The 20,080-nt window shown below is 40.8% G+C and overlaps 1 protein-coding gene across 2 annotated transcripts; it reads left to right on the top strand.

The window, feature by feature from the left end:
- Window positions 1-186: 186 nt before the first annotated feature.
- Window positions 187-19,341, top strand: edem3 (ER degradation enhancer, mannosidase alpha-like 3). 2 transcript variants are annotated; one of them, XM_034146672.1, is made up of 21 exons: window positions 187-1,385; window positions 1,492-1,537; window positions 2,423-2,523; window positions 2,757-2,796; window positions 3,152-3,264; window positions 3,883-4,036; window positions 5,747-5,881; window positions 9,055-9,160; window positions 9,348-9,445; window positions 10,005-10,130; window positions 10,214-10,297; window positions 10,552-10,635; window positions 10,973-11,097; window positions 11,754-11,925; window positions 12,526-12,671; window positions 12,779-12,923; window positions 13,633-13,824; window positions 14,081-14,246; window positions 16,280-16,465; window positions 16,842-16,889; window positions 17,947-19,341. In XM_034146672.1, the coding sequence occupies exons 1-21, from the start codon at window positions 1,297-1,299 to the stop codon at window positions 18,444-18,446; spliced, it is 2,856 nt and encodes a 951-aa protein (XP_034002563.1). In that variant the 5' UTR covers window positions 187-1,296; the 3' UTR covers window positions 18,447-19,341. The 2 variants fall into 2 exon arrangements, with proteins under 2 accessions (XP_034002563.1, XP_034002564.1); XM_034146673.1 differs by lacking the exon at window positions 16,842-16,889 and having other exon boundaries at window positions 188-1,385.
- The last annotated feature ends 739 nt before the right edge of the window (window positions 19,342-20,080 follow it).

Here is a 20,080-nt window from a genome sequence, read left to right as displayed (position 1 = left end):
AATCCTAATACACATCTTGTTTAAAAATCTTTTAAATCTTAAAGTTATATGTGTTAAGTTGAAGGACTATAGTCAAATCTAAAGTTAGGAGTGGAACATCCCATTGAAGGCGGGGCGATATGTTTCTCAGCCTGCGAGGAATGTTTGCCTGAAAAACTAAACTCAGGGCGTAATACATGCCACAACGATCCAGGAAGCGGATGTTGTTGACGTTTTATCGTCATCCGGTTTTTTTAGACAGGCTAGCTTGGCGTAACAGCTTTTTACGGCGGAATTATTACAATTTTAAACAGAGGTACGGAAAAAACAGATCGCACAGGTGCGTTGCTCTACAATGGACGCGTTTTTTATGGATTTTTCTCGCGTTATCGATCTGTCCGTTATCGCGAGATCGGCTAGTTATAGCGCGGCTGGCTAACAGGCTAACAGGCTAATTAAACCCTGACAACGATAACCTGAAGATAACTGTCAAAGAGGAGGACATGATTAACTTATAATTTCTAAAAAAGGTTTGACACACCAAAGTGATAACAGGAACTGGTATGAACAAGTAGTTTCCAAATGGGTTATTGGTTTGACTTGTATTTTAATTGATTGTGTTGTAAACGAGTGGGTTTTTCAACACAAACAACATAAGGGTTGGTGTGCTGTGCTTTCTTTGGTTTACAGTGAGTCTTAGATAAGGTGTGTCGTGTTAACGGAATTGTTTCCTACATCGCTGTTGCTATAAGACTACATCTAGGAAATCATATTATTGTCATGTTTACATTGCAGGGATAACCGGTTTGCTTTAGGTGAGAGTTACATGAAACGTGGTTATGTCAACGTGTCACACCTGATACTTTGGAGAAATAAACAGGTGTGACTCACCAACCTGCGCACAGCAACTTTGCACTAGTCCTTATGTCTGGTATATCTCTATCAATCACACCTCGATATCTGGTTACTTGAAATCACAACATTCCTATTTAATTGCAGTTTAAGTGCACTTCATACATAGTCACAATAGGAATAATATTGCTGTGTTCGATGTTCGCTGATAAACAAGGACGCTGTGTCAGTGGCCAATATTCGGCAACCTACTAGCATTATTCTGTGAAGCTTTCTGTGCCTGTAGATGATTAAGTGGTATATCTTGGGCAAAGCCAAACGTGCTTTAAAATGATCTCAGAGGTATAACACTGGTTAGTTTTGGGTGTTTGGTTAGGGCAGTGGTTATGACTAGGTATTTGCTCTGATGGGAGCTGACTGAGAGCGGTAGTTTATATATTGCTGCGATCTTGCCCCCCTACCACAATGCCGGCTGTACTGTTCTCATTGATGCTGCTTGGAGCATTATGCAGCCTCGGAGAGAGCATGTCACGAGAAGAGAAAAGCCGCTTGAGGTGAGTTGAGAGAAATCAGACAGTTCCCATGAGCAAAAAATAAATTTTCACACTGAAAACAATTGAACAATGCTGACTTTAGTTTGTGTTTTTCCCCTCCCTAAAGGAACCAAGTGGTTGAGATGTTTGACCATGCATATCAGAATTATATGGTAAGTAAATATCTATTTCCACTACCTACAGCTGTTTGTATTTTTGTTGCATGCAGCTTTGATATTTCAATTTGTTTCCAGATAAGATTATCAAGTGATCAGAACGGCTTTCTTTTGTGCATCCCTGCCCAAACCAGTTAATTGTAATAGAGTAAAGCATATCTATTGTAATATAAGATGTGATGTTTGTAGTTTTGATCATTTATAGTCCCTGCTGGCTTTTTGGATTTTTCTTTCAAGTATCATGTAGATTGTTATGGCAGCTTTAAGATCAGTGTATACACTAGACTGTAATTTAACTTAGTTGGAGAGTTGCCTAAAGTGCCTCTGACTTGTCATACCAGTCAAAGTATGAGGACCCACGATGAGAGCGGTTTAATCAATTATTTCCTTCACAGCACTTGACTGTCACAGTTAAAGGTGATGTTGATGATGATTTTAAGACTAGAATATAAACACACATCAGGAAGAGCTACAACACTTGGTTATAAACAAATCAAATATTGCTTTAGCCAGGTAAGCCTAACAAGCTATTAATAACTATAAAACATAATCACAACTTACTCAAATAATGCGTCAACTGGTGAAGAGAGCACGTGGGAATCAGCTTGCTGCCACAGACCCGTGTCTGAGAGAGACTGAGCGGCTGATTTCAGGCGTTAAGTAGGATCAGGTTTCAAGTTTCATGGCTTTTATTGTCATGTGTGCATAGCTACAGTGAAGTTATGACAATGAACATTTTAGGTCACAGGCTCCTTCCACAGTGCAATACAATAAAACAGATAAAGACAGGGGGATTTACAACAATCAGACTGAGCTGGCCTACTATTGAAAAGACAAAAAGGTATGGTGCATGGTGTTTCAATTATGTTTTGTGTTTCTTAGGACCATGCGTACCCAGCAGATGAGCTGATGCCACTAACGTGCAGAGGAAGAGTGCGTGGGCTTGAACCCAGTCGAGGTGATGTGGACGACGCTTTAGGAAAGTGAGTAACACGCTGTTCCTTAAGATCTAATGCAATAACAGAGCAATTATGACATGGGTCAACACACACACACACACACATAACCACACCTTGTTGAGCTCCTGGCAGAGGTGGAAGTTTGTACTTATAATTATAATTGTATATTACATAACTTTTACATTCATTCTAAATGCATTAATTATTGTGATTCAAAATCAACTCCCTTGCTAAATATATTTGTCTCTCTCCGACAGGTTCTCTCTGACGCTCATAGACACTCTGGATACTCTAGTGGTGGGTATTTTCCATGTTTTGTTGTCTTGCAGTCATTATTTATTTGAAAAGGACAGAATACTGTGAAAGTATTGATGAAATGTATGGACTTGGCTATAAAATTGCAAGACAAAAAATACTGAACTGCAGACCACAATGAAGTCTTGAAAAGAGAAATAAACTATTTATTTAGAACCTTGTGCAGACATCCTTTGTGCTTTGATGTTACTAAATCCAACATTAACAAAGCCATTAATTTAGTATTATTAAGGGCAGTTGTTTTAAGAATATCTTGAGTCTTTCACTCCACTTTTAAACTATGAAATGCCTTGTACTTAAACCTGATTTTATAGTAATGTTTTTTTCTGATTGACAGCTTTTGAACAAGACGACAGAGTTCGAGGCGGCAGTGAGAAGAGTGCTGAAAGATGTGAGGCTGGACAACGACATTGTGGTGTCGGTCTTTGAAACCAACATACGAGTGCTTGGGTGAGATTGGATCAGACTATCAAAACACGTCAATGGTTAACAAATAGCTCTTATGATGTCATTCTTTTTTACATTTTTTAAATTTAAACTTATTCTTTATTAGTTATTTTCTCACATTCCCCTTTACATCCATTAGTACTCCAATTTAGATGAACAGTTTCTTTAACAAGGGGTCACAACATGTAGACGGTCTCAAATCCAAGAAATTCAACATGAGAATATGAAAAACAAAACGTATAGAAATCAAATCAATAATAACACTGAGAATGTAAATAACACAGGTTTAACAAAAATAAAATAAAATATGTGTTATATATAATCATCCTACATATTACAATAATACAGTCCAATATACTACCATAATACTAATAATACCAGAATATTTCAAAAATAAAAATTCCTAATTTGAAAGAAGCCATATTATATTATTTTGGGGTGTCACACAGTCCAGTTCCTTTTTTTGTAATGCAGCCTTTATAATCCTTCCATTATTATCCCAGTTCCCCCCTATTACCTCCACCAATGGTGTCCATCTTTCTTTAAAAGTTTCCCTCTGTAATCGTAGCATATATGATGTACTTAATTCTTAATGTGGCTCTTGGTCGTGTCTATGTTCAGAGGCTTGTTGGGAGGGCACTCCATGGCCGTGATGCTGAAGGAAGGAGGTCAGAACATGCAGTGGTACCAGGATGAGCTCCTGCATATGGCCAAAGACCTGGGCCTCCGCCTGCTGCCGGCCTTCAACACCAGCAGCGGCCTGCCTTATCCCAGGGTGAGACCACTGCACACAATACAGAATCTAACCCAAATTAAGCTCAGAAACAAACCTACACGCACTGTAGTCTGTCTAATGTGGGGATAATTAACAAGAATGTTACACTTACTTGTTTTTTGTAGTTCTATTATTCCACTTGTGAATATGCTTTATTGTAAATAAATGTAGCTACTCTAGATGAGGTGAACCCACTCAGTTGCAGTGAGAAAAGTCAGTGAACATTGTGTTCAGCACATAAAAACATTTAAAGGTCCCATGACATGCTTTTCCGGTTATTACCCGTCCCCTTGTGTGTTATGTAGGTTTTTATGCATGTAAACGGTCACAAACCCTCAAAGTACACCCTGTAGCGAGTAAAACTCTACACAGAAAAGACCTGTCTATGCTGCTCCAGAACGCCTCGTTGGAGATTTTCCATTTTTTCTTCCTGAGTAGAGTGACGTAATGGTCATAGTGACGTAATGGCTCCGTGGATTGGTCCAAATGACCCCAATCCGCGGAGCTCCTCACACACACACACTCACTCAGACTTATCTTTTCTCAGCCGCGACTCCGCGATTACCCGCACACACACACACACTCACAGCCTGGCAGTGAGTGTGTGTGTGTGCTCAGGCTGAGTTCCGCGGTGTCTCGCTGTCTCGCAGACCCCACGCAGCAACCAGGAAACAACACCAGTAATCCAGCTCACACTGTCCGCTCCTCGAGCCTCAAAGGGCAGAGCAGCGAGCCCCGCAACGTCCCGCCAACATGGCACCCAGACCCCACGCAGCATTCTCATCTGTTTGTCATTACTGGTGTCATTTTCTGGTTGCTAACAAACGCCATTGTAAAACATAATCACTGATGTTCCGCTGTAACGGTGGTTGACTAATCAGAGCACAGTGGGCTCATAGGGAGGGGGGGTGTTGGGGAAATATTTTCCAAGGCCCATAACTTTGACCCAGTTTATCAGTTCATACTGTCCTGACTGAGCACACGCACCTGTAACCTTGGCTGCTGTGCTCTCAGTGTTTTGTCTCCCTGTTCCTGCCTGTTGGCGTCAGCTGATAGAGGTGTTATGATTCTATCTTGTTATGCACAATGTTGATTATTCTCTCTGAACTAGCTAAATACATGGGTCTGGGGTAGAGTTCTTCAGAATTGATGTGGCAACTCTACCGTGAAGTCAGAACCTCTGACTCTTTGACTTGTTTTGTGAATTCTCCGGCCGAAGCTCCTAAATAAACCCATCAGTGTTTGACATCAAAGCTCCAGCTCTCCCCGTGTCTCCTTTTGAGTCGGTGACTCCTCCTGCATTGCTACACAGAAGTTTCCCCCACAGGGGGCAGGAGCTCCAACAAGCCGTGTAGGACAGAGAGTGAATACACATACTATACAGAGATGCTGTATGAGAAAACCAATGTGATTTTGGAACAATGTAAATCTATTCTAGTAGACCTCAACAATGGAATTATGATCAGTAGAAATGGCCATGTCATGGGACCCTTAAGATCTTAGAACAACTTTTCCTGGGTTGCAACATTTTAAAATGACACTAATAACCTCTCAGCTCATGACTACATCATTAAAATGTTGTGTTCCACTTCTCTGCTGGCAGCTTTGGAACATTTCTTGTCTGACTAGTGATCATGCAAATATTTCTTACAGAACAAATGCGACTCTTAAAACAGATAGTTTAATGGTTGTCTTTCTTCTGCTTGACAGGTGAACTTGAGACACGGTGTCAGGGGTCCTGGGACGAGAACAGGCACAGAAACAGACACCTGCACTGCGTGCGCTGGAACCCTCATCCTGGAGTTTGCCGCCTTAAGTCGCTTCACTGGGGATCCTGTGTTTGAGGTATCAAATCAACAACAATTAAAATATCTTGCTATTACAGCTATATGATCATGTTGTGGCTTATCATGTAAATAGCACTGCTTTTAAATGCAGATGTCAAAAGGGTTAATTTTTTTATTTGACCACATATTTAGGGAACAAAACTATTTCCCAACAGTCATGATGTCATTTGTCACCAGTGTGAACAGAAGTATACTACCAAATAAAGTATTATGTATGAGGGGCGATATATTTTAGCTTCCATACTATTCTTAGATATAAATACCTAATTAGAGTCAAACTACTAGCTTATTGGTTATGAACAAGACTTCACTTTAAAATAGGGAACATTTTCTTAGATAGAAATACCTAATTTTGAGTTATTTAGACTTAATTAACACTTATAGTTGCATGTCTTGTTACATAAGAATAGATCATATTTGTTAAGTGTTATTATGGGAGAATTACTATTCTTGTGGTACTACTGCCTTATTAGGCCCATATTGATACTTCCTTACTTGCAATAAATAAGCACTAATTAGATTGTTATTGAGGAAAAACTCTCAACTAATGGCCTATTACTTGTAGAATACAGTCATGTAGAATAAGGCATTAATAAGTGTTTTATAATGACTAATAAAGAGCCAATATACTGCTAATATGCATGTTAATTAACAACTAGTTGATGGTTAATTTGTGTACCTTAATATAAAATGTTACCAAAAATTGTTATTTGGAATAATGACTTAAATGTTATCAACTCAGCTAAATACATATCAACAAAACTATTAGAACAGATAAATCTAAGCTTGTGGATCTACTGCGATGTCGTTTTTATGGAGGATCTTTGACATATTACCTATCATTGACCATTTTTTTAAAACACGTCTAGCTTGTTTAGCTACATTTTGTCGGCTTACAGTACCAGTCAAAAGTTTGGATACAACTTCTCATTCAAAGGTTTTTATTTATTTTAATTATTTTCTAGATTGTAGATTAATACTGAATACATCTAAACTATAAAAGAACACGTATGGAATTATCTAGTAAACAAAAAAGTGTTAAACATTTCAGAATATGATTTTAGATTCTTCATAGTAGCCCCCTTTTGCACACTCGGCTTCTCAGTCAGCTTCATGAGGTCGTCACCTGGAATGGTTTTCCAACCGTCTTGAAGGACTTCCCTGAGGAGCTGAGCACTTGTTGGCAGCTTTTCCTTCACTCTGCAGTCCAACTGATCCCAGACCATCTCAATTGGGTTGAGGTCAGGTGATTGTGGAGGTCAGGTCATCTGACGCAGCACTCCATCACTTTCCTTCTTAGTCAAATAGCCCTCACATAGCCTGGAGGTGTGTTTGAGGTCATTGTCTTTTTGAAAAACAAATGATGGTCCCAGTAAGAGCAAACCAGATGGGATGGCATGGCGCTGCAGAATGCTGTGGTAGCCATGCTGGTTAAGTGTGCCTTGAATTCTGAATAAATCACCAACAGTGTCACCAGCAAAGCCCCCCCCCGCACCAACACACTTCCTCCTCCATGCTTCACGGTGGGAACCACACATGCAGAAACCATCCGCTCACCTTCTCTGCGTCTCACAAAGACACGGAGGTTGGAACAAAAAAAACCTCAATTTGGACTCATCAGACCAAAGTACAGATTTCCACTGGTCTAATGTCCAATCCTTGTGTTTCTTGGCCCGAAACAATTCTCTTCTTTTTGTTGTTCATCCTCAGTAGTAGCTTCTTTGCAGCGATTGGACCATGAAGGCCTGATTCACGCAGTCTCCTCTGAACAGTGGATGTTGAGATTGTCTGCTACTTGAGCTCTGTGATCATTTATGTGGGCTCTAATCTGAGGTGCTTTAATTTGCGGTTTCTGAGGCTGGTAGCTCTGATGTATTTATCCTCTGCAGCAGAGGTGTCTCTTGCTCTTCCTTTCCTGAGGGGGGTCCTCATGAGAGCCAGTTTCATCATAGCGTTTGATGGTTTTTGCGACTGCACTTCAAAGTTCTTGACATTTTCCGGATCTTAAAAGTAATGATGGACGGTCGTTTCTCTTTACTGAGTTAAGTGGTTCTTGCTATAATATGGATTACAACAGTAGTCAAATAGGGCTCTCCACTGTGCACTAACCCTACCTCTGCACAACACAAGTAATTCCACAAATTGACTCTTGACAAGGCACACGTGTTAATTGAAAGCCATTCCAGGTGACGACCTCATGAAGCTGACTGAGAGAAGCCAAGAGTGTGCAAAGCTGTCATCAAGACAAAAGGGGGCTACTTTGAAGAATCTAAAATAAAAATCATATTCTGGATTGTTTAATACTTTTTTGTTAACTAGATAATTCCATATGTGTTCTTTCATAGTTTTGATGTCTTCAGTATTAATAAGTAGAACATAATTTAAAGTGGACCTATCATGCTATATTTGAATAATATAGTGTAGGACCATACCTATATAAGGCATATTTATACTTTTTTTTTTTCAAAATACCAAACAGATCATGCATTTTAGCCATGCCTCATTTCGCTCAATTTGAAAAATGTTAGCTCTGTTTTTGCAAGGGTTGATTCTGTGAGCAACAGCACCACCTACAGGCCTGGCATATGTACTACAGCGTCTCCAGCGCTTTCGAACGGCAATGGCCGTGGCTGTCTCCTCCTGATTGGTGGAGTTGGCCCAATAGCCGTAGCGCCACCGTCCTGACGTCAGGACAGTGTTCAAATCTGGATCAGTTTTTATCAGATCCGTTGCAGCCCCTTTTTTAGAGATTTGGGTATGGAGGAAAATAGAGAGGGTTGTGTTTTCTGACACTTGGTGAGTTCCCTGGAACACAGGGGACACATATTCATGTATAAAAGACATACAAAAGTGCATTTTGCATGATAGGTCCTCTTTAAATAAACAAAACCATTGAATGAGAAGGTGTCCAAACTTTTGACTGGTACTGTACATTTAAATGTGCAGATAATGATGGGTAGGGAACCTGTATCTGTGGAGGTATTGTGAAACAGTGTTAGATATTTTACCCTGTGCAATGGTATGAGAGCCTGTTTCTGGTTCACATCCTGGCAGCGGCAGACTGCTGATCAAGCACAGAGCCAATCACTATAATCTTTCTCACAGCAGACGGCTACTGCGGATAGATTTTTTCATTTTCTTTTAAAATCAATAATGCTCCTTTCCTCACAGGCTCATGCCCGGAGAGCTATGGACTTTCTGTGGGAGAAGAGACAGAGAAACAGCAACCTGGTGGGAACAACCATCAACATCCACTCTGGAGAGTGGGTCCGCAGGGGTGAGAGAAGGGGAGAGGGGACCTGAGGGGAGAGTTGTTCATATGTAGACATAAACAAGAACATGGGAAAGTGTGTATTAGGTATAAGTATATCTTTCTGTCTGGGTGAGAGGGGATTGGGTTGACGGGTAAAAATAGAAAACATCCGATATGTCTTTTAAAGTGATGTATGGTTGTGTGTCCCCAGACAGCGGAGTAGGAGCGGGAATCGACTCTTACTATGAATACCTGCTAAAGGCTTACGTCCTCTTGGGAGATGACCAGTTTCTGCAGCGGTTCAATATTGTGAGCATGCACACACACGCACACACACACACACACTCATACACACACATATTCATACAGAGTAATTTGATGCCTCTTATTGCATAATAGCATTTTCTCAACGTGGCCTCTCTGACAAAAAGCAGCGCTACACTTTTCCGATTGTGCATTTCAGGATTTCTTTTTTCTTTTTCAGCACCAAAATTAAATTAAATACTTTTCCTCTGGGGCTGCATCATTAATCAAAATTGCAATATGGACTGGTGCAATAATCGAAATGAAAGAAGCAGAATATATGTTACAGGTTAAAAAATATTTGTTAAAACCAAATTTGAATGAAGTATTCTTGAGACTAGTACCCATATTAAAATATCCCACCATGATTTATTTATTTTATTATCTGTATCAAATATTTATCAATGATAAAGATTCAAACTGATTACTACCTCCAATATTGTGAAACATATCCCAATTGCAATATCAGTCAAAATAATTGCAACAAGTTATTTTTGTGTATATCACCGAGCACCACATGCTGTTTTTATATCCTCAATCGTTCTGATTTGTATGCCTCATTTAGCACTATGCATCTATAATGAAGTACATCAGCCAGCCCCCGCTGCTGCTGGACGTTCACATCCACAAACCTCTGCTCCCCGCTCGCACCTGGATGGACTCTCTGCTGGCCTTCTTCCCTGGACTGCAGGTCAGATTGGATCATAGATATTGAAGGTCTTCTTATGTAGGCTTGTTGTGCCATTTCAGTAATCATTGTTTTTCATTCTGCAGGTGTTGAAGGGAGATATCCGTCCTGCCATCGAGACACATGAGATGCTGTATCAAGTCACAAAGAAACACAACTTCCTCCCAGAGGTAATCTGTCTTTGTGTAACCAACATGGAAAATAGGTATAAACTGCTCTACAAAAAAAGTCACTTGGTGTCTTTTAATTTGACCGTGGAGTATTAGTAACCCCATATGGCTTGTGTCTCCAACTGTAACTGTTTGGAAGAGAACCAGCTTGCGTTTCACACGACACGGCTGCTTTTTTAGCTTCGGCTGTCTGTTCTTATTACAATGCTTTGGATGCTGTGCTGACCCCTTTGTCCTTCTCCGTCTCTCCCCAGGCCTTCACTACTGATTTCAGGGTACACTGGGCCCAACATCCCCTGAGGCCTGAGTTTGCAGAGAGCACCTATTTCCTTTACAAGGTAATTTATCACGGAAGCCTTTCATAATGCAGGAGTTCTCTTTTCACTGTACAGAGAGCCTATTATCAGGCACCAGATTTAGCTAAATTACATTAACTTGCAATTATGAAAAGACTCATTACACAGTTTCAGACACACTATCTCCATTTCTGCAGTTAATAAGCATTATTCAATACTTTGCCTTTGGCATTCTGGTGTCTTGTAAAATATGTATGAAGGAAAATCTCTGTGTCTGATCAGGGCTCACTGGAGACTTCTCTAACGTTGATGTTCTGTCCTCTGTTATTTTTTTATATACAGTACAGTCTTTGTTATGAACTTTCTTCTTTACTCCCAGGCCACAGGAGACCCTTACTACCTGGAGGCCGGTCGCACCATCCTGGACAACCTCAACCGCTTTGCTCGTGTTCCCTGCGGCTTCGCTGCGATGAAGGACGTGCGCACTGGGAGTCACGAGGACAGGTGAGGATATAAAGAATAAAGTGTTTGTGAGATTTATTACATGAGATGATGTAACGCATTGTATAAGCCACAGCAAGTGAGGCAATGGAGGGTTTAACAGTGGGATAGGTTAGATTTCATTCAACTATAACTGAGCTGGATTAATATTCAATTAATTATGTTAATAATTCAGATTAAAATACATAATGGCCAGTACTTGTGTTTAATCAAACAAACAAAATAATGCCACGGTCTTTGAAATGATCAAATGTGTTTATTTAAAGAGTTATGTAAAACCTAGGCGCTAAAGCAGGTTATTTTAACAATAAAAGCAATTCAAACATGTTACAATTATTTATATAATAGGAATATTTTAATATTAGAGTAAATATCTGCAAATATTTGTTTCTATCATGTATTATAAATTAATAAAAGGATAATATAATAATTTAAAAGATGCTTAAAAATGCATAAAAAATAGATGCTTGAAACATGAATTAACAAGTCAAATACATGTGACCAACAAAACATGAATGTACCACATATAGAGAAAACAGTGCAGATAAGGTGAACAAATACAGCCTGCTAGTAAGTCTGGCTCTACTCTGCAACGCCCTACATGATTATCTGATCAATGAACCAACAGTTATAACCTCTCACCTCTTCCCTTGTATCAGGATGGACTCGTTCTTCCTTGCCGAGATGTTTAAATACCTCTTCCTGCTGTTTGCTGATGATGAGGATTTACCGTTTGACGTCGAGGACTACATCTTCACAACCGAGGCTCACCTCCTGCCCCTGTCTCTCTCCACAACGCCTCACTCACAGTCTATTCCCTCAAACAGAACGGTACTCCATACAGTAACAATTCAAATATGACTTTAAAGGTCACCTATTATGCAAAATCCACTTTTTCATGTCTCTTCTACATCAACATGTGTCCCCTCTGTGTAAAGAGATTCTGAAAGTTTCAGGAAAAAAGATTCACTCACTTTTTGTCCTGATCCATTTATATAGAAACCTGTCTGAAAAAGAGCTGATCAGATTTTGGCCACTTTATGATGTCATAACGATTTGTTGTCTTGTGTAACCATTAGCCAATCACCAACCAAGGTAACCCCCCCCACCTTATCACCTGAATCTCCTCCTAGAGCACCATTGTGTTCTTTGTAACCAAATATCTCTCAGAGGGGCGTGGGGAGGGGCTCCTTATTTTCATCTAAAGTAACAGACAGAGAATCAGCACTTTTGAAACAGGGCTGAAACAGAGGGGATTATGGGATGCTGCAATGATCTGTTGGGTGTTTGGAGCCAAACACTTCAGAGACATGTTTTGTATATATCTGAGACCTATAATAAAGTAATGAAAAACAGTATAATAGGGGACCTTTAAATGAAAGCCTGTATATATCAGTTCCTAACAGAATCTGTATTATACTCATACTGCAGTCAGAGGAGGAGATGGACGACTCCAACTTCGAATGGACGTGCCCTAACACTCGCCTCCTGTTTCCTGACCCCGCATACCCTCGTCATCTGAGGGAACCAATCCGTACTGCTGTGGATAAGAGCTGCCCCCGTGCTGCTCCTTACAGGTATGCAAACACACTGACCAGGTTATGTGCCTGCCCTTGTTATCTACTTTCTGTAATGCTGTATCTCTTCCATGTTATTAACTTCTGGCTCCTTCCCCTCCTGTCAGGGAGCCTGGAATGGGTCGTCCTCCCCTCAGGGCGCAGGACTTCATGGCAAACAACCCCGAGCATCTGGAGCTGCTGAGAAGGATGGGCGTCACTCTCATCCACCTGAAAGATGGCAGGGTGCAGCTGGTGCAGCATGCTACACAGGTACGCTGTCTATCAACAAGGGGATACATCTACAGACACTGAATCCAAGGCATGAAATAATCTTTTAAGTCTATTCATCGTATGCTCTTGGCAGTTTTGTATTAGATATTATACTATTTTTTAAATTTGTTCTATGTCCTACTGTATATATATTCATGTTGCACTGTTGGAGGAGCCTGTGACTTAAGTTTTTAATTGCCATATCTACACTGTAGCTAATGTGCACATGACAATAAAAGCCTTGAATCCTTGAATCCTTGAGAGACTAAAGGGGAGTAATGATTCTATAATGTTTCTTCACCAGTATATACATACGAATGTACAGCAAGATACCTCTAAAAACATACAATGCTATCTCTAATATGAAGAAAAAACACATTTTCAAAATGTCAATAGTTGTTTGTCAAAAAAAGCAATTAAGTGCATATTGTTTTAAAAGGAATACTTCACCCACAAAGTGACCAATTGTATTTCAATGACTTACCCTTTGTTACCTTGGATTTGTAAAGAAAGCAGGCCTCCACGGTAAACGGAGAATCCAACAAATCTTGATTAATTGTAAATGCTCAAATTCATTTATTTTCGCTAAACCTTTACTTTTTAAAACACTTTTGCATAAACAGTACATGCATTTACAAGTAGTTATTTAAATTCTACAACATAGTTTTTTTAAACCCTCTCTCTTCTCCCTCTCCTCTCCCGCTCCCAGGCGGTGAGCGCGGTAGCGGCAGAGGACGGCGTGCGCTTCATGCAGGAGATGATGGAGCTGTCCAGCCAGCAGCAGAAGGAGCAGCTACCGCCCCGAGCCATTCAGATCGTCTCAGATCCGTTCTTTGGCAGGGTGGTGCTGACCGCCGGCCCAGCGCAGTTTGGCATCGACCTGTCCAAAAGTGCCACAGGAGTGAGTAGTTTGAGTAGCTTTGCCAAGCTGCCAGGTTTTGAACGGGCATTCAGTCCTCCTGTTTGTTTTCCCTAAGAGAGCCTGTCACTTTTTTCCTGGCGTTTGTAAGAGGGCTGTTCCTCTCCTACAATATTCTCCTGATTCAAGTGTACATGGTTTCAGCACCAGAGGAGAACATGTGGACAACTGCAGCAGCTTATTTGAAAACTTGTTTAATTATTATTTTCCATAATTCCTCCTCCTGTCTCTTCCCCAGTTACGAGGCTTTGTGACGGTGGCAGAACCCTACAGCGGCTGCAGCGAGATCACCAACCCTGAGTACGTGCGGGGCCACATCGCCCTGCTTCAGAGGGGCCAGTGCATGTTCGCAGAGAAGGCCCGACACATCCAGAAGGCTGGCGCCATCGGAGGCATCGTCATCGGTGAGTGTGAGGGGCTAACGACGGAAGATGACTGCACAGTGACTAGATTAGAGCTCCATAAATAGATTACCTTGAAGACAGCCAGTCGATTAGGGTCCTGCACAATACATGAGGACTTAATAATAAAGCAGAACTCAAATAGGCTTGATCTTAACAAACTGCTTCTATATAGGACCTTTTATAAACAGCTGTGAATCCCTTTATACAGGGGTAGACATTAAGGGTAAAATTCCACTGGCCCAAGAGCATTCGTCCAAATACTCGACTTATAATGAAGAAAATTTGCAATAGTAATTTATGCAAAAACTACATTACTACTTGTACTACAACATTTGAATCATCAGTTCTTCCTCATTTTCCTCAATTGTTCATATTTGGTTTATTAAGATAATTATATTGTGGGCATTGTTAAAAAATGTCTGCGATTATCATTATTATGAGTATTATTATTTGTATAATGCGCTTTCTGCCTTCCTGGCGAGGAGGCTGTGGCTCAGTGGATAGTATGATGGACTTCGAATCAGGGGATAGCAAGTTCGAGTCCCACTGCAGTCAGCATGTCGTTGTGTCCCTGGGCAAGACACTTCACCCCAAATTGCTCCTGTGGGGATTGTCCACAGTACTGAATGTATGTAAGTCGCTTTGGATAGAAGCGTCTAACAAATAACATGTAATGTAATGTAATGTCATTATCAGGAGTTAGAAATGTAATGGCTTTGTAATAGGCTAGATTAGAACCTTCATTCTCCTAAACTTCTGGGACATTTCCCTATAGCGAATATACCTTTATATTTGTTCTACTCTTCACAGACCTTGTTTATATTGGCATCATATTGAAGCCAACGCCATCGATCAAGCCAGTGTGGCTGAAACTTTCTCTCCCTCTTCTTCTCATACTCCCTGTCACTCTCCTTTAACTCCTCCGGTGACATTCTTTTATTTGAAGGTTGTTTTTTGCCCAGCGCTTGGCCGGTTACCGCTGGTATTAAGCAAGTGGCAAGTGGAAAGTACGTTATGCTGGCCCGGGGTGTCTAAATGGTGCTTCCGGGCCAGCGGGCCATTTATAATGTCGAGCCCTGCTTTATACCACATAAACAGTGTATTAATGAATAGATGAATCGTTTAATTTAGAAAATGTCAGAAACTAGTAAAAGAAAAATAAGTTTTTAGTGTTAAAGATCAGTAACATTGGAGAAGCCAACAAGTGTTATAGAAAATCATCCAATCAAAAATAACAGCACATTGTTGCTAACTCTTACAGTTAAAGTAGCGAACATCACTAGTGCCAAATGTTGCAACATCTAGTGAGAAACTTGGCAACAGCCCGTCTCTTCAGGCCTCCCTCTAAAGCCACTCCCATTAAACGTAAACATATCATGATGGATGTAAACAACAAACATGGCAACTATATACTCACAGATGTCAAGCTAGCATATTTTGAAAGACTGGAGTATCGTGCAATGAGTGCAAAGCCAGCGAGAGAGGCAGGTAGGAAAAGGCAGGCATGTGTCACACTTTTTACAGTCACACATTCTGGATTTTCTTTTCCTTTGTTCATGTCTGAGCATTTTCTGTTGATGAATTTAAAGAAATACAACAACATACATTTCTTAAATACATTAGCCTACCTTGTTTTAAAGGACTTCAATTAACAATATTCAATTCAAGGATTCAAGGCTTTTATTGTCATTTGTACATAGCTACAGTGTAGTCATGACAATGAACATCTTAGGTCACAGGCTACTCCAACAGTGCAACACAATAAAACAGATAAAATAGTGCAAGTCAATATAATAGAAATAGTGCAGAATATTCTATATACAAGTCATTGGAATATTGATATATATATAAGTTGCAAACAGATGGATGTTCTTTCAAAAGTTCAGTTGTTTAACAGTCTTATGGCCTGTGCGATGAAACTGTCCCTTTTTATATAAAAGTTGTTGTAAGTTCATTTTCAATTTCGATCAACTATTTCTTTCAGCACCACTATCTCTCTCTCATCTCCCTTTGCTCTTTCCCTCTCCTTCCAGACGACAACGAGGGCAGCAGCAGCGACACAGCGCCCCTGTTTCAGATGGCGGGCGACGGCCGCAGCACGGACGACGTCACCCTGCCGCTCCTCTTCCTCTTCCACAAGGAGGGCAACATCCTGCTGGAGACCCTGAAGGAGTACCGGGAGGTGGAGGTGCTGCTGAGCGACAAAGCCAGAGACAGAGGTGTGACATGACTCCCTCACAACAAGCCTCCCTAAATGTTCCCCTCTTTGCTCCACTTATCACTCCACATTGATCACATCAGTAGAGTTATCCCTCTCTCCACTGACTGAGCCTCATTATGTTCCTGGCTTCATGAAATAAAGATGAGATGTAGGGATTCAGGCATTATTTGAAGTCTCGGAGGGCGTGACTCATTCCCAAGCTGTGGTTTATAACAGTGGATGGTTAGGAGTTGTACACCCTTATCAATATTGCATCCTCATTCTTGTATTCTTACCTCATTTGCCGATTCTCAGTGGTTGTCTGTAACGGTGCCTTTCCTCTCTTTCTTGGTTTCTTTTCTTCTTTCATAACCCTCTCCCCTTTGGATGAGCAGCAACAATATTCAAAGGCAAACCTCGTCCTGGCAGCCAGATTGAGGGCAGTAAGTATTCTCTTTTTTCTTTCTGTGCCTGTTATTCTCTTTCTGCATCCTTTCTCGTGCCTTTATCTCCATTTACCCTCGTCCTTTCCTCTCCCTCTGCCCTCAAACCGCAGGATTCGGTTTGTGTTTGATATAAAAAGCTTGCTGCAGTCACAGTATGGTCATTTATGATTTTACCCTTCAAAGCTGAGGACACGGCAGCTCTTTATGTCTGTTAATCACTAGAGGAAGCCAATAGCTGAACATGACAAGGCTGGAAAGTATGGGGGAGTATTACCCCCCGAAGCCATATAACAGTGATTTTACATTACTGTTTCTGGTGTGAGACTCACCGTTTATTTTTGATCTGCTTTACTTTATTTTAGCCTAAAATGGCTTTTGATTATCCAACGGTTTCCTGTCAAACGGGTTATAAAATGGCCAGATTCCAGAACTAATGCTAGGAAGCCTAAACAAAGGCCATAATCTTTACAAGTAACCTGGGTGTTTATACAGGATCGGATCCATAACAGCACAATAAGAGCTGATATGGATCTGGCTACATGCTTTCACAGACGAGCTGCTTCCCAAAACAGACCATTGGCCACAAACCTTGTTATTATTTTCAAATAAAGCCACCAGAATACAATAAAGACCAGATACCTTTTGCCTTTCTGTACCTACATTACACAGCCTTGAAGTAACAGTCATTGCATGTTGTCCTTGCTTTATCCCCTTGACTGTAAAGTATAATTACTTGTTCCTTAACACATATTCAATCAGGAGTTGATTTCAACTTTCCCTAACCAGATCGGTGCACAATTCACAGTATATTTTTTGCCAGATGTCATTTCACAGTTGACTCTCAATTTGGTTGTGCAGCTATGTGAGAAAGTCTTTATCCTGTGGGAAACATGACTCACCGTCAGCATCATGCTGTTACAGCTGACAACCTCACGATGAAAACGCTTCTATTTTTGCCCAAGAATGGCTAACAGGGGGCATGTTGTAAAGATGACTGACTGAGGAGGAGTATACAGGCTTTGTGTGTCTCTCACACCTCTGCTTTCTTTTTCAGGTGCAGACGTGGAAGCTGCTGAGGGGGGCTGCTTAACTGAGGCAACTACTCCCACCAATTTTGAGCCAATTAGTCAATCGCTAATTAGCACTTTGGCGCTAGACGAGATTAAACCATCACAGGAGGCTGTCAGTGATGTAGATCAAGACACTAGTCCTATGGAGGAAGCTAGTCCTGAAGAGGGAGTTGGACCAGCCGAAAAGGAAGCTAGTCCCGCAGAGGAAGCTAGTCCCGCAGAGGAAGCTAGTCCTGCAGAGGGAGTTGGACCAGCTGATAAGGAAGCTAGTCCCGCAGAGGAAGCTAGTCCCGCAGAGGAAGCTAGTCCCGCAGAAGAGAGAGCTCCTCCTACAGTGGCGGATTCGACTCAGCCCAAAGAGGAGACAGACTCTGCAAAGAGCAAGGAAGGCAAGACAGACTCAAACCAGTCAGTGGATGAACTGCTGGCTGATTGGCGGGAAGACTTGGAGGCGTTCCAGCAGATGGAGAAGGACGAGCTTTGACCTTAGGGCTCTGACAGTCGTCGGGCGTGTCGTACCCTGTGACTGCGGTGGGATCCCTCCCTGTGAGGAGGAACACGGAGGGGCCGCATCATCACCAGTCACCGGGCTCAATCTGGTGAGCTCCAAGAAAGCTGGAGAGACTGTTTCTCTTGCTCTCTGTGGACGGTAACACGTGCCAAGGCAGCCCAAACACTGCATCTCCGGACCACAAGGGAGTCCTTTTTAGCCTGGTAGATAATGGATGAGAGACCAGGGTTTTTACCTCACTTTCTCATACAGTTTCTGTTTATCTGTCATAGGAAACCCTAATGAATGACATGGGCCAGACTGTGTGTGTGTTACAGCTTCTCACTTCCACTTCAAATTACTTCTCACACTGTTGTTCTCTCTATGCATTGGTCCAACAATTATTAATTAATCCATCGACCAATTAATTTTATTTTAAATGTGATGATTATATGTGATACATTTACGTCTTTGGCCTAATCATTTGTACACATTGATGTGACTTGAGGACTTAATTCATTTGGGGTTGTGTGACTGCAGGATCTTTTTTTTATGGGTTTACGGTAGACAACGCCAAACTTGATCTTTCTGGAGGATATATGAAGTCATCTGTCTATGTAAATATGTATTTGTGGAGATATATTAATTAAAATAATATAGCGCTGCTTTGCTCAGGTTCTGGTTCACCCCACAAACAGCCTCTGGACCACATCGGGTGGAGCAGACTCCCTAAGCAGCTGCTGGGATGGATTACACGGCTGTAGGCGGCCACAGGGGGGCGCTATGAGATCTGTCTGTCATGCTTAGCTGCTGACTGATTGGAAGGAGCAGAAATAAGCCATTAAGTTAACGTGATAAAATGTAATGAAATAAAAGATTAAGAGGGAAACTGGGAAGTCTGGCTTGGTTATTTGTCCTGTTTTTACACTGGATGTTTAATTTAGTTGTTAAAGTTGATAAAAAAAACAATGTATTGAAGGAGATTCAGGATTTTAGATGTAGACATGGCTGAATCAAGGTTCAAGGTTCAAGGTTCTTTATTGTCAAACTAACATAGCTACAGAGTAATTATGTCGTTGACAATCTTATGTCACAGGCTTCTCCAACAATGCAACATAATAATAATAATACAGATGGTAAAAGTAATACAAAAAGAAAAATAGTTCTAAAATAAATGTTCTTACTGAATGTTATACCACTAGAAGGGATTTAAAAGTTGCTCTAATATATCATACTGTTTAGCATCTCTTTTCTGAGGAATTTTTGAGGAAATGCCTTTTATAAGAAAGCGGAATAGATGAATGAGAGGTAACAACTATTTTTAAACCAGTTATTTTCCAAGAATCATGTTTCTATAAACAGTGGGTGTACACCCACATAAAATCAGTTCAATGAACATGACATTCTCAGTATGCACAATATAATTACTTTCAAACTGATTACAGCTGCAGTGGAAGAAGTGATTATATATTTTAATTAAGATTAACAGAAGCTATATTCAGTTACAAGTGAATCCCTGCATTACAATTGCACTCCAAGTATCCAGACTAAAAACAGTTGTATCTATTGGGATTATTATTACGATGTATACATTGCCATGTCTGCCCTTTAATATTACACCTGTTCGA

The sequence above is a fragment of the Trematomus bernacchii genome, unplaced genomic scaffold (assembly GCF_902827165.1).
Source record: "Trematomus bernacchii unplaced genomic scaffold, fTreBer1.1, whole genome shotgun sequence".
In the NCBI taxonomy this organism is placed as follows: Eukaryota; Metazoa; Chordata; class Actinopteri; order Perciformes; family Nototheniidae; genus Trematomus; species Trematomus bernacchii.
Note: the sequence above shows the minus strand (reverse complement) of the source record. Positions and strands in the feature narration are given on the sequence as shown.